The 14846-nt window shown below is 43.5% G+C and overlaps 1 protein-coding gene across 1 annotated transcript; it reads left to right on the forward strand.

The window, feature by feature from the left end:
- Positions 1-2157: 2157 nt before the first annotated feature.
- On the forward strand, positions 2158-5514 carry LOC114599363 (adenosine receptor A3-like). Its single transcript, XM_028734483.2, has 2 exons — positions 2158-3326; positions 3542-5514. The coding sequence occupies exons 1-2, from the start codon at positions 2998-3000 to the stop codon at positions 4164-4166; spliced, it is 954 nt and encodes a 317-aa protein (XP_028590316.2). The 5' UTR covers positions 2158-2997; the 3' UTR covers positions 4167-5514.
- The last annotated feature ends 9332 nt before the right edge of the window (positions 5515-14846 follow it).

The following is a 14846-nucleotide window of genomic DNA, read 5'->3' on the forward strand; positions in this document are numbered from 1 at the left end:
AAGAAGCCGTTCAACTTCTGAGGTGCGTTTGAAAATGGAAGCAATTACTTCTGGGTCTTCGGCGTCCAGGTTCCAAATTGTTCAGCTTCCAAGATGCTTGAAAACCGAGGTACCACTGTACATTGATCAAAATTGTACTTGTCATGACTACCTTTGGATTCTTATTGCGATCAACATGCATTTGCATTTTGGGGAAGCATTTTAATCACATTAAAAATTCATCAGATTTGTATCTAAAAGGATTTGGAGTGACTAGAGGCTTGTGTGAAAGCAATGGGTAATATTCAGTTAAATTTTACTCAGGGAAGACCAATTGAAATTAATGGTTCTAATTTAAGTCATGTTGATTAATTTCAGAAGGTCTCCTCTGAGTAAAACTTAGTTGACCCTCACCTGATATGTTAGGTCCTCCTTTCTCTCAGAAAGGAGAATATGTTAGTGCTGCAGACCTCTTTAAATGGAAACACTGGACAAGCTGAGATGTGAGCCACCCCCATTTGCTAGGATGGAGACTGAAACCCATTTTTATTATTGATCTTGAATGTAGGTGAGGGGAATCTCTGGCCTGTGAGTCTAATTACAGCCATTAGGGCTCCCTATTTGCCTCACAAGGCTGTTTTGGCCAAGTCACAAGCACCTGCCCTGCACTTGACGTCATATATGCCAGCAGGTGTTGGGCAGGTAAAGACATGGTTTGGATGAAAGGGGTTGTGCAAACACCACCAAGCAGCTGATTGACGCTGCCTGCAAAGCCCCTTACCCAGTGCTGCCTATTGGCTTAGAGCTGGTGTTTGAGAAGCATGTACACAGGACTTCCCTAATGCCAGCAATCAGTGGATAGTCAACACTAGCGAAGTACTGCAAAAATGGCCACTGGTGCCATCATGATGTCAGGTGGTTGACAGGTGGTTCAAACTTGGCCTATGTGGTTGAGTGGAGATATGGACCTTACTTGCTAGCTAGCTCTCCGTGCATATATGACCTAGATTCCACATGTGGAAATGGAGAACAGAATAGCAGAAGTTTAGTGCTTGCTGGCAGAGATACGGTTTAGGATTTCCTGTTGCTATACTGATGTTGCCTTGGGACTAGCAGTATCAGCCTTTGTACGTTGGTACCTTGGTTTAAGAACAGCTTGGTTTATGGACAACTGGATTAAGAACGCTGCAAACCCAGAAGTAGGTGTTTTGGTTTGTGAACTTTGCCTTGGAATAAGAACATACTCCGCTTCCTGTTGAGTATATTCCATTTGTAAATTGAGTCCCCCGCTGCTATGGGAAAGCACACCTTGGTTTAAGAATGTTTCGGTTTAAGAACAGACTTCCAGAACGGATTAAATTTGTAAACCAAGGTACCACTGGTAGAACCTCTGCTTACAACTGCCTCAGGTTACAAACGCTTCAGGTTACAAACTCTGCTAACCTGGAAGAGTTACCTCGAGTTGAGTACTTTGCCCCAGGATGAGAACAGAAATCGTGCGCCGGCGGCACAGCAGCAGCAAGAGGCCCCATTAGCGAAAGCACGCCTCTAGTTAAGAACAGTTTCAGGTTAAGAACGGACCTCCGGAATGAATTAAGTTTGTAACTAGAGGTGCCACTGTAACTGGGTGGCAGGAATGTCGAGTTGGAGACAGAAGTATGGGGCCTTCTTTGGAATCTACTGCCCATTGTTGCCACTTTTATTTATTTTCATTTGTTAAATTTATATACCACCCTTCATCAAGAGACCACAAGAAAGTTTATAACATAGGTAAAGGTAAAGGTAAAGGTACCCCTGCCCGTACGGGCCAGTCTTGACAGACTCTAGGGTTGTGCGCTCATCTCACTCTATAGGCCGGGAGCCAGCGCTGTCCGCAGACACTTCTGGGTCACGTGGCCAGCGTGACAAGCTGCATCTTGCGAGCCAGCGCAGCACACGGAACGCTGTTTACCTTCCCGTTGGTAAGCGGTCCCTATTTATCTACTTGCACCCGAAGGTGCTTTCGAACTGCTAGGTTGGCAGGCGCTGGGACCGAACGACGGGAGCGCACCCCACTGCGGGGATTCGAACTGCCGACCTTTCGATCGGCAAGTCCTAGGCGCTGAGGCTTTAACCCACAGCGCCACCTGCGTCCCAAGCGGATAACATAACATTATAACATAGAACACATAATAAAAAGGCAATAACCCATCGCTCCTCACTTTAAAAGGCTATAGATTGATTGGCAAGTGAAGGCCTGGTTGAAAAGGAATGTTTTCACCTGGTGCCTCAATGTAAAGGGCACATTTATGTCCTGACACTTAAATGTTTTAACTTCCTCTTAAATATTTCTTTCACATAAAAACCAAGTTTGTAACTTCCTGTCAGGTTGGATGTTACTACATTGTTTCCTAAAGTTACCTCACCCCTTTATTGCTACATTTCATGGAAGTTGTTAAAATAAGATGTTTTTGAAAACTTCTTAGTAACCAACGTAACAGAGGGTGCCTAGGAACCTGTCATGAAAAGCGATCAAAATGCCATCCTTATCAAGCATGAGATGCTATCAGAAGCTTCAGGAAACCTATTGATAAAGTTAAATGATTTCTTTATCTTACAGATTTTCATTTCCTGTATTATCTTTATTTAAAGTACAGACCTTCAGACACACACACACACACACACACACACACACACGGCTTGTGCCAGTATTCAGTTTCTTATCAATACTTCAAATATGGGGTTTTTTTGTTTTGTTTCATAGCAACTTGCCAAAGCAGGTTGGAATGTGTGAAGCATTAACAGGAACTATTTTTCTCTGTGGGTTCCCGCATGAGAGCTACTCTTTGAGAGACAGAGTACAAGAGAACAGCTTACTTAACTTCTGCAATTCTACATGGTATCGGGAAGAGTTTTTTTTAAAAGGCCGGTTAGCAGGGAAAGCCTTAGATTCCACCTCTTCTACATCTTCTACATTGGGCTCTTGCTCTGTGAGGGCACCATAACTCAAAGTTGAAGAGGACCGAGAGAAGCTTGTCCATGAATACTTTGCACATTGTCTACATCATCGTTGAGGTGCTGATAGCAGTGACTGCCACCTTAGGAAATGCTCTAGTGATCTGCGTGGTGAGACGGATCCCAGCCTACCAGAACACCACTTTTTACTTCATTGTGTCCTTGGCACTGGCTGATATTGCCGTTGGGGTCCTTGTTGCCCCTCTGGCCGTTGTGCTGAGATTGGAGGTTGTTCTCCACTTCTACGCTTGCCTTTTCATCTGCTGCATCTTGATGATCTTTTGTCACGCTTCCATCATGTCCCTGCTGGCCATTGCAACAGACCGATATCTGAGAGTGAAACTGGCCATACGGTGAGTACCACGAAGTCATGGCTGTGGATTTTCATTGGAAAAGTTACAATATATTCCATGCACCAAAATAATGTCGTAGCACCTGTAATGCTCCTTGTGCTTTCTCCCAGCCTGCAGAAAATGAAAAAGACTGTCACAAATCATAGTATAGGGGCGGTGCTGCAAGCACAATCCCATCTGTAAAATATTTTAAACTAACCTGCTTTTTCAAATAGATACAAAGCAATGGTCACACGGAGAAGAATCTGGGCGGCTCTGAGTTTCTGCTGGATCACATCTCTATTGGTGGGGCTTGTGCCCATGTTTGGATGGAACCTAAGGAAGCCTGAAAACCCCATCTACTTGATGTGTTCTTACCCAAAGGTGATGAGCATGGATTACGTGGTGTACTTCAGCTTCTTCTCCTGGATCCTTGTCCCACTGCTGGTCATGTGTGCTCTCTACTCCGAGATCTTCAACATCCTCCAAACGAAGCTGAAACAAAACACAACATCCATGAAAGGAACACGGATCCTTTATGGGAGGGAGTTCAAGATGATCAAATCTTTGGCTCTGGTCCTCTTCTTGTTCATTGTGTGCTGGCTGCCTCTGCTCATTATCAACTCCATCTCACATTTCTGCCAAATATGTCGTGTCCCCCTGCCGGTCTTAGATGTGGCCATCCTGCTCTCCCATGCCAATTCTTCCCTAAATCCCATTGTGTATGCCTTGAGGATCAAAAGGTTCCGAAAAATGTATATCCTGATTTTGAAAACCCATGTCTTCTGCCTGAAACAAGAACCAGACACATCTAAAATGGAGAACACGTCCTCGGATCAGGTGATAGAAGAAAGTATCTGAAAAAACACTGAAAGAGTATTTCCTCACCAAAAGTCCTTGTTTTCTTTCTTCCACAGTGTGAGTATTTAGTATGACTGAATGAGAGACTCCAAGATAGTTGGAACACTGTAAATTCCATGCCCTCCCACATTTGTTAGATAACATTTGATTTCATTACTTTAATAGTATGAAAAATGTAGGTCTGTTTGTTGCAGAATAAAGAAACCAATGAATACAGGCCACTTTCATAGGTCTGGTGGCTACTGTGGTCTATTATTTAATTTTTGAAATGTTAACTTTAAAGTTGGTATTGAAAATTACCAACACAGGGTGGGGCCTGGTTGTCACAGGGACTGCATTCTCTTTCCTATGTTCTCCATTCAACATCTGAGGTCCTTTTCCATCTCATTCCCCAACTGAAGCATGACAGGTGACCAGAAGCAGCAGAGCCTTTCCAGTTGTGGCACCAACCTTATGGAATGTCCTTCTCAGGGCAGCCCACATGGCTCTCATCATTAAGCTTTTTTGTTTTTGTTTTGCTTAATTTGCTGGTCCAGCAGACTGCTTTGGGAAGCTGACTGGTGGCTTTTCCCTGTTCTTCATGCCACTGTGATGGAGCAATGCCTTTTTAAAAATGGATTTTTGTATCCTGCTTAGATACTTTAAAATATTAAGTGGTTTAGAAATGCAAAGAAAGATTGGCAAGGGGAAGCCACATCTTCTTGTCTATCCAAATGGGCTTTCATGTTCTCTGTTAGCAATTTTAGGAACCTGACCTCTCAGTTTCTCTCGTGCTCTGCCGTTTTCCTTCAGTTCCATTGGCATGTAACAAAGCTTATTGAGAACTAACCAGTTTCCCAGAACAAACCCTGGCTTAATTCACCATCCTTTTCATTCCTGATTGAATTTTGCTTGTACTGATGATGTTTAGTCTTTTTGGGGACGTAGTTTCAAATGCATGTCACTTCCTGATGTGCACATTGCCCTGTGGTGGCTCATTTGCTTCATCAGAATAGGCATCCCTAATAACCCTTGTGGCGTTTGCCCTCCTAGGTGGGTCATAAGGAAAGGGTTAAATGAGTGTGAAGTGATTGGCCAGTGGGAACCCAAGGGGAGGAGTTAGAGGTAGAGTTGGAGTTGTTGGGAAGTCAGTTGGGAGTTGGAGAAGGAAGAGGGAGGATAAGTCTGTGGGTTGGTTTAGTTTTGATGTGAGAGAGTGAGAGAAACTGTTAGGATAATCAGTTAGAAGTTATTAGGAAGGTATAGGTCAGTAAAGATACTAAGATTAAGAAACTGACAAGAAAAATGATCTGAAACCATAACCTTGTTAATGCTTATAAAATAAACTTGCTTATTTGATTTAATGTTAGCAGCTGTCTGGACTCCGTGTGTACCCGAGTGAAATGGGTTGGTGGCAGCGGGAAGCAATCACAGTGGTGGCACCGGGATCAATAGACCGTCAAACGTCCAGGGACCCTGTGGGATCACCACAACCCTAAAGCTTCACTTACGACAGGGGCCTCATTCCCTTGTGAACAAGTTTCCAGGGTCCACATTCTAGCGGTGGGTGGGGCCAGAGGGAAAAGTGGGCGGAGCAATGGATATATCTCTTCCCTATGTACAGTAGGTTACATTTCAGTCATGCAAAAACCTAGAGGGTTTTTACACACCCACACCCACCTGCTTTATCACAGTTCAAGGACTCATTCCAGCCAGGCAAAAGCAGTCTAGGAGTTTATGGAGCACAGTCAGTGAGGGGGGTTGCCTGGGGAGAAGGATTGTGTGGCTCAGAGAGAGAGAGACAGCCCAGGGTGAGTGCTGAAGACCAGATGGACAGACCTGAGATTCCTGACTCCCGACCATAGCAAAGTAGTGATAATAACAGGCATTACAAATTCATTTGAAAGCAAAGGTCTGTTAATTTAGGAAAGTAAGAAGCATTTACAGCAAACCTTCCTCAAGCCAATTGTACAGTTTTATGAGGTGCAGAATGATGACTCTACATGATTCACCTGTAAGGCTACAATACCTTGGAGAAATCCTCACTGGCCTCAGTGGGACTTATTTCTGAGCATAGACAGGATGACAGTGTACCGTAATTAACTCACTAAGGCTGCAGTACTAATCTGGAGCTTTGCAGAGCCTCAGAGCCACCAATGTATCTGCATCCTGGCTGCTCACAGTGATCAAAGCAGTTGATGGGGTGAGAGGAGGACAGTCAGGCCTGTTCAGACTTGATCAGGATGGTATAGCCATTGGATCCAAATCAGGCTTGATGCCTTAAGTGGCACAAACCACAAGAATATACTTTGTAAGGAGTTTTCATGGGGTGCAACAACAATAATATGAAAATGTTGAATCTTGCAAGAAAAGTGGCTTTTTTATCTATATAAAAGGACATCAGATGGGAGGAATAACAGAAAGCGAGAGTGTCGCTTTGCAACCTCTGAAAATCGACTGATGAACACCAAAAACATTTACAAAGGGTCAGACTGAAGTGGAAGGAAAAGTGAAGTCCACAGATACTCAGAGGTTGCATGAGTTCATGGCTACTCTATATTCTTTTCCTAAGGAAAACGAAAGTGACTATTTGCAACATTTTAACTAAAGGCAATTGCCCCTTTGCACATGACTCAGCTGACATGTTAAGATCTGCATCAGGGATCTTGAAGATGGTGGTGTCAAGTACAAAGAAGTTCAGTGGGCATATCTATCAACATTAGGCTTTTCACCACAGCTAAGAGAGCTAAACTTTGTTACTATCTCTATATTCAATGTCATTTTCCCTTTGAAGTTTAGCACTCTAACTTTCTTTAAGTTAGAAATGTGTTAGAATCTTGCTTTATGTTTGCCCAGCGCTCTCTCTCTTTCTCTCCCTCCTCCCCAGCTCTCTTGATTGATAGATGATAGATAGATAGATAGATAGATAGATAGATAGATAGATCGGTAGATAGATGATAGATAGATAGATGATAGATAGCATTCTATTGTTAAAACTAGCTCCATAATACATATCCTCTTTTCCTCTACTCTTTGTGAGGGTGCACATGTCTAGGCTGGGAGGGTTCAGATGCACATGTATGCGCACACAGAGGACAGTGTTCAGTTTGACCCAAGCTAAGAATCTTCTTTGGGGGAGCATGTTTTTGGCAGGGAAACATGGGTGGCGCTGTGGGTTAAACCACAGAGCCTAGGACTTGCCAATCAGAAGGTCGGCGGTTCGAATCCCCACGACGGGGTGAGCTCCCGTTGCTCGGTCCCTGCTCCTGCCAACCTAGCAATTCGAAAGCACGTCAAAGTGCAGGTAGATAAATAGGTACTGCTCCGGCGGGGAGGTAAACGGCGTTTCCATGCGCTGTTCTGGTTCGCTAGAAGCGGCTTAGTCATGCTGGCCACATGACCTGGAAGCTGTACGCTGGCTCCCTCGGCCAATAAAGCGAGATGAGCGCCGCAACCCCAGAGTCAGTCACGATTGGACATAATGGTCAGGGGTCCTTTACCTTTATAAGGGCCACACATGGTCTCCAAATGCACGTGTTCTCTCCATGTCTCCTTGTATGGCACCTAGCGTGATTCGTTTTTTCACTTCTTTTTGTTATGTTTCCAAGTGCTTTGTTGCACTTTCATTTCTTCTTTGTAAGCCACGTGGGGCATTTAAAATAACAATGGAATAAAATTCCTCTCACAGAGCTACGATCCCCAACACCCTTAACAAATGACAGTTCCTAGGATTCTCTGGGGGAAGCAATTTGCTTTACAAAGGTATGGTGTGTATACGGCGTTCCATGACGGTTATCCATCTGAAAATGTCAGCACATTACGGTCACAGAAGAACCTCCCTGGTGCATCTGCACCAGCGAAAGCGGACGCCTTCATCTGCCCCGGCTGCAACAAACATCTCTCCCCTATATTGGTCTGTACAGCCACAGATGGTGTTGTAACTCTCCAACAGTTTGCCTTCACCCCCGATGGCAAACTCCAGAGACAAACGAATACCAACAACAGTCAAAAGGTGCTTGGAAATAAATGACCACAAGATGGCAGCAGTTTCCTGTGAGAACCCCTGATCCTACGTGACTCCTCTGTTAAAAGTGTCTGTGCTGAATTCCACCAGTGGTGGTTGTTGGGTGGTCAGCTTCTATGAGAAGTGGTGAGTGTGCTGTCAGACTAACATCTTCCCACACCCACTTCCTGGTGGTAAGAAAACCCACATCCTCATTTAATCTGCTGTTTGTGCATACAGTGGTACCTCGGGTTAAGAACTTAATTCGTTCTGGAGGTCCGTTCTTAACCTGAAACTGTTCTTAACCTGAGGTACCACTTTAACTAATGGGGCCTCCCGCTGCCGCTGTGCCACCGCCGTGCAATTTCTGTTTTCATCCTGAAGCAAAGTTCTTAACCCAAGGTACTATTTCTGGGTGAGTGGACTCTGTAACCTGAAGGGTCTGTAATCTGAAGCATCTGTAACCCGAGGTACCACTGTATTCTGGAATGCACACATTGGCTTGCTTCCTTTCTTGCGTGTCATTAGTCCATAGGTCATCATCCCACAATATATGGAACCAGGAAAAGTACCATAGTGGATCCCAGATGTTCTTACCTCTATGTACATTTGACCTATGTGTACAAGTCTTTTAGACCCCTGCTACCCCTTGGATTTAATGGAGTTTTGGCCCCAATCTTTGTACATACGAACACACACACACCCCACACCAATCTAGCATCTTTCTTTGCCATACTGCTCAACAATAGCATTTTAAGCATCTGCTGAAGTCAGCTCTAGTCCTCAAAAAGCTTATGCCACAATAAATGTGTTCACATTGAAGGTACCACAAATCTCTTGTGTTGCTTTGACACCATAAAATTACCGTAACCTGGCAAGTCCTTTGGAGTGGATTCAAAGTTCTGGTTAGACAGGTTCCACTGCAACACAGTGTACCATCCACAAGTGAGTTGTTTTCAAATCCATACCAGAGCTCAACCAATAGCGGTTTCTCACTCCATTCCACTGAATTAATGGCCCTAGATTTTGAAGGGCATTCTGGTTATGGTTGTGGGAAGCAAGACATAAATTCAGTAGACCTAGACCTATTTTATGGCCTTAACAGCTGATTTCACTACTCTGCAAAGCATACATGTGCAACAGCAAAGCTCAGAGGACCCATTTCTGTGCTCTAGTCCAAAAGTCATTAACCTATTTAGACCCCAACTTCAATTTGGGAGCCCACTTCTTCATTTTGGAATGTATATTTGGATAGTGGGTTCACAAGTCCCACACCTTCCGGCTAGTATCAAAAGCATCTGGCCAGGATGTGGCCATGTTAGGCATATCAGTCCAAGTGAAAAAGACCCACAAGCACATCACAAACTGACTGTCTTTTGTACAGATGTCTCCCAGCATAAGTTTCCTGGCTGAAGTCGAACAACCCAGACATTAGGTTTGTGTTATTCTAAAATGGTGCAGCAAAGAGGATCTTTTCCCCAAACCCCCTGCAGACATACTCTTCATCTGGTTTGGTTTTTTTTTGTTTTTGTTTTGTTTTGTTTTTTGGCTTCTGGGAACTCCCCAAGACTGACAGCAAACCCGCTACCCAAGGCTGCTGAGGCAGACCTTCCCATTCTGCAAGCTGCACACTTCCCATTTCAATTGGCACCCATCCCTTCCGTTTCTAAACCGCCTTTAGAAAAATGGTGTCTCTCAAAATGGTTATTATTTTATCTATCTATCTATCTATCTATCTATCTATCTATCTATCATCTATTTATTTATTTATTTATTTATTTATTTATTTATTTATTTATTTATTTATAAAAACCCTCCTTGAGGTGAAGCGAGCACAGATTTAATTGCTTTTGCAGTTTCCCTTCTGCAACATAAGCTTTGCTCTCCTTGTTAATTTAATCAATTGAGCCCTTAAAAAATCAGCCAGACAGCTAGGAACGGACTCTGTCTCCATTACTAGCTTTCAGTTAACAACCCTTTAAGGACTGATGTCTCTCTAGGTATGGCTAGGAGAGGCTCCCTTTCTGAAATCGTACTGAGCTGCCGCCACTCAGCATAGACAATACTGAGAGACATGGGACAAAGGTCTGAGTGAGTAGAAGGGAGCTTCATGTGTTTGATATGTAACAGCAAACTTTGTGAGAGCTGAAGTAACAGTTGTCCAGGAACGGCTTTGCCAAAGAAATAGGTTTCAAGGAAGAACTTAAGGCAAGAAAGGGAGGTAGCTAATTGGATGGAGAAGGAGAGGCTGTTCAAATTATTTGGTGCAAAGCGGCACAATGCATGACTATGGGAGTGGAGAAATAAATAGAGACTTTTTTACAGTCACATATCCAACATACAACATAAAAATAAGACTTCAGAGAATCTCCTGGACTTCCCTCCACCCCTTTGTGGGTCCTATTGTTAATCATTTCCTCCTGCATCTTTTACGATGATCCAGTATTTTACCTCTCCATTGTATCCAAAATTCACCATTAAACTACAAGTGTTATTCCAACCATACCAAGGATTTTAACTGTTTACAATGGTTTTTAAGATAAATTATAAATTTTCCCCGTTCCTTATTGAATTTTGGTCTTCCTGATTTCTGATTCTTCAGGTCATTTAGCCATTTCTGCATAGTCCATCAACTTGATCTGCCATTCTTCTCTGCCAGGGGCTTCTTTCCATCACTGGGTGGAAAAAATAGAGACTTTTATTTTTAGCTTAGATGAGCTTACATCACCACAGGGGGATAACTAGCCAATGGCTTTAACTCACCATCAGTTCTGGGCTGATTACTTAGTTCAGCTAATGTTTATCAACTCCCTAAGGCTCTCCAATTCCAGAAACAAAGATTAGAGCCCATATAATGAAGGGTGTGTGTGTGTGTGTGTGTGTGTGTGTGTGTGTGTGACTTCAAAAATACAAAAAAGGTCAACAGCAGTGTGTTCTTCATTGTTAAATGATTTAAATAAATTTTAAGACAAAATCAAAACAACTGTCACTTTACAATTTTGTAAATGTTGCAGATTAAGTTTCTAACAATCCAGAGGTCCCTGTGTTGATTTGGGTATTTCTCTGCAAGATGATGAACCCAGAACATTGTAAACTACGTCAGCACGGGGTTTCTTGCTCTGAATATATATCTAAAGCTTGTTTCTGAGATTGCCTTGTTAGGCCAGGAGCAAAAATAGGCACAACAGTGAATTTAGGCTTGTTTCATCACACACGCCTCTCTGTTGCCCATCTAGGCAAGCAAGAGCCATTATGACCATTCAAGGACCAAATCCAGCCAGGCAACCATACTCATGAAGGTTGCAAGAGCTGGGCCAGTGCAGGATGCGGTCTGCAGAGAAGAGGTGTGGCTGAAAAGGTTGTGTCACCTGAGAAGAGTTCCAGGGGGGTGGCGGACAGAGAGGCTTGGAGGGCTGAATTTAGGCCCTCAGATCTTTGCCTCTCCACTCTTGCTCAACATCATGCATGTTCATGCTGGATTTATGCAAAGTACACTGTAGGCTTGTTTTGACAGAATGCAACTTACTTCTTGCTGATCAATGTGATACAAACTCCAGTGCAGGATCTGAAGAATTTTACATAACTACATCATGCAAAGTACCAGAAGATAAGATGAAGGGAGCCATCTATCTCCTGGACATCTGGGGGTGCCTAGTATACGCCTCCATCTTCCAGTTCTTCCTACTCTCTAATCTGGGATTACTAAGCCTTGGTTTATTTCCCAGTGGAATATCCTTATAGAAGTTGAGTCTCCTCATCACGTTCAGAATTAGGAGGAGAAAACAGCAAGCATTTATAAGCTCCAAAAGTTGGTTGGACACATGTGCAGTAATTTCATGGTCTCTGAACAGGGGAGCCCTGGAATTCTGTAGCTATAACTTCCAGGATGGTTCAGGAATTCGGTCTTTGATCTACAAAATGGCCTGATCCACACTTCTCAGACTAATATGCAGATAGACACTTAGTTCCTTGGTGGATTTACTATTCTCCAATTATGATGTGCTTCACTTTAAATGTATTAAAATAATACATTTCTACAGTATTTTGAAAGGAAGCACCCACTTAAATAATACCTACAGATTGTTTTCTTTGAAATCCTAAATTAATGTTGGCGAAACATGCAAAAGTGACATGGACCAGGTTCATCTATGCCTAAATTATTGCAGAAACAAACAGTTTATACCTATCAGAAGTTGTACAGTCAGTATTCCTGTGGAACTCCCTCCTGATCGAGATTAAACAAGCCTCCTTCCTGATGATTTTCAAGTGCTTTCCTGTTTAAGCAGGTATTTTAAGACAGTTAAAATATATTCCTGAGAATTAAGATCTTCTAGGGCGCTGTCAATTGTGCTCCACCTCTGAGAGCTATACGTTATGTGGAGGCATAGCAGAGTGCCTTTTCCTCCACGGTGCTCCAGTTATGCTTCAGCCTAGATAAAACCTAGTTTTTTACTCAGACATTTGGGCCATGTGGAGGGTATACATTCAGTATTTGACTGCTTATGCTGAATATTACTACAGTGGAACCTCCGTTGTCAAACGTACTGTATTTTTTCATGTCTAAGATGAGGTTTTTAAATTATATATCATTGTTAAAAATTGGCGGTCATCTTCTACACGGATAGTGCAGAGGGTGGTTGTATGATTGGTGGCAGCCGCGAGCAGGAGATTGTAATCGGTGATTGGGCAGTGATCGGTGGCTGCGGCAAGGCCTGCTGGCGATTGGCTGCTGCTGCAGCAAGTGGGTGGGCGATTGGCAGCTGCTGGCGGCAAGTGGGCAGATGATTGGTGGCTTCATTGAGGTGTGTGACTGGCAGCGTTGGTCAGGTGGGTGATCAATTGTCGGCACCCCCCCCCCCCCCATAAAAGCTCAACAACTCTGGGCAATCTCCCCCCATTTCCTAAATTTGGAGTTCCAAAAATTAGAGGTCAGGTTATACACGGGGGCGTGTTATACACAGGAAAATATGGTAATCTGTAATTACGTTCGACAACCAAGGCGCAATTGTCGGTTGGCAATGGAGAAACGTTTCTCAGAAGCCGTTCGACCTCTGAGGCGTCTTCAGAAATGGAAGCATTCATTTCTGGGTTGTCGGCGTTTGAAAGCCGAAACATTCAACTTCCAAAGCGTTCGACAGCCGAGGTTCCACTTTATTATGGATTATTATAGGCTTGTTCACACATTACACTGAATACGGGTACAAGTTCTCTGTATACATGGGTAAGTGTTTGTGTGAAAGAATTTACACTTCTTGACTGGTGCAGCTCAACAATTGTACAGGTACACAGACTGTACACTCATTGAACGTTCCATAGGAATAGCTGAATGAGTGTACAGATCAGCTATTTGTGTAGAGACAGATTGTACACTCACTGAATGTAATGAGTGAACACTCAACCAGTTTTAAGGTTTCAGGTGGCACTTAACTGTTTTACTGTTGAGATTAACCAATATGGGGCAGGGTAGAAATATTTTAATAAACGGATAAATGAAAAAAAGAAAAAAGAAAAGCTGAATCAGACAGAGACCGTAAGTCACCCGCCAGCCATTTATTCATCCGAATTAAATTAGTGGCTTTAATGTTGGCATGTGCGGCTGGAGGTCTGCAGCTAAACTGATGTGTAATTCTTTGTAATTTAGCTCTGCCTTCTATAAATGAAACAGTAACAGCGGCAAATTAATTAAGCCAACAGTAATCTCTGTAGAGCACAGTAATGAGAGAAGCTGGGAAAATTTTGCTGATGCCTCTGGATAAGAGAGGAAAACTTGATAGACTCTTTGCTTTTCCCACTACTGTGTCAGTCGGCACCTACAGGAAAGGAGATAAGATGTGCTGGCTGAGAGAATGCAATTTGTACCCAAAGCTCTGCTCAGCGACACACAGCTTTGTTTTTAGCAGAGACCCAGTGCTGCAGCTGGTGTCAGAGTGATCATAGCCTCATTGATTTCAATTACTGAGCTGCTCTCTTTTGACTTCCACTGGCTGGCAGCAGATTTACACCAGCCAGGCATCTGCCCCCTTTTTCTCTAAAGTGCCTGGCATGTGACGGTGTCTTAAAGAGGCACACAATGCATATGAATGGAGCATAAGATGACATGAAGGCAGATCTAAGAATATGGAATACTGGAAATAATGAAAGGGTCATAGCATAGACCAGGGGTCAGCAACCTTTTCCAGCCGTGGGCTGGTCCACTTTCCCTCAGACCATGTGGTGGACTGGACTATATTTTGAAAAAAATATATGAACGAATTCCTATACCCCACAAATAACCCAGAGATGCATTTTAAATAAAAGCACACATTCTACTCATGTAAAAACATGCTGATTCCCGGACTGTCCGCAGGCCGGATTGAGAAGGCGATTGGGCCGCATCCGGCCCACGGGCCTTAGTTTGCCTACCCTTGGCTTAGAGCCTCAGAGCTTCTGTTCTGCATGTCCCAGCTTTGAGTCATCTCTAGGCAGGGCTGGGGCAAAACTGTCTCTGAAATCCTGGAAAGCCACAGTCCATCAGTGTAGACAAGATTGAGCTCGATGGACATGGGGTCTGATTCGGTTTGAGGTATCTTCATATATGCCTAGCAGTGGGTTGCATCCAGATATAGTCCTGCTTAGAGTTGACCCCCACCCTGTGAAATCAATAGGACTTCAGTTGTCTCATTTATCTCAATGAGCCTGTTTTCAGCAGGTCTAGGACT

This window comes from Podarcis muralis, chromosome 5 (genome assembly GCF_964188315.1).
Source record: "Podarcis muralis chromosome 5, rPodMur119.hap1.1, whole genome shotgun sequence".
In the NCBI taxonomy this organism is placed as follows: domain Eukaryota; kingdom Metazoa; phylum Chordata; class Lepidosauria; order Squamata; family Lacertidae; genus Podarcis; species Podarcis muralis.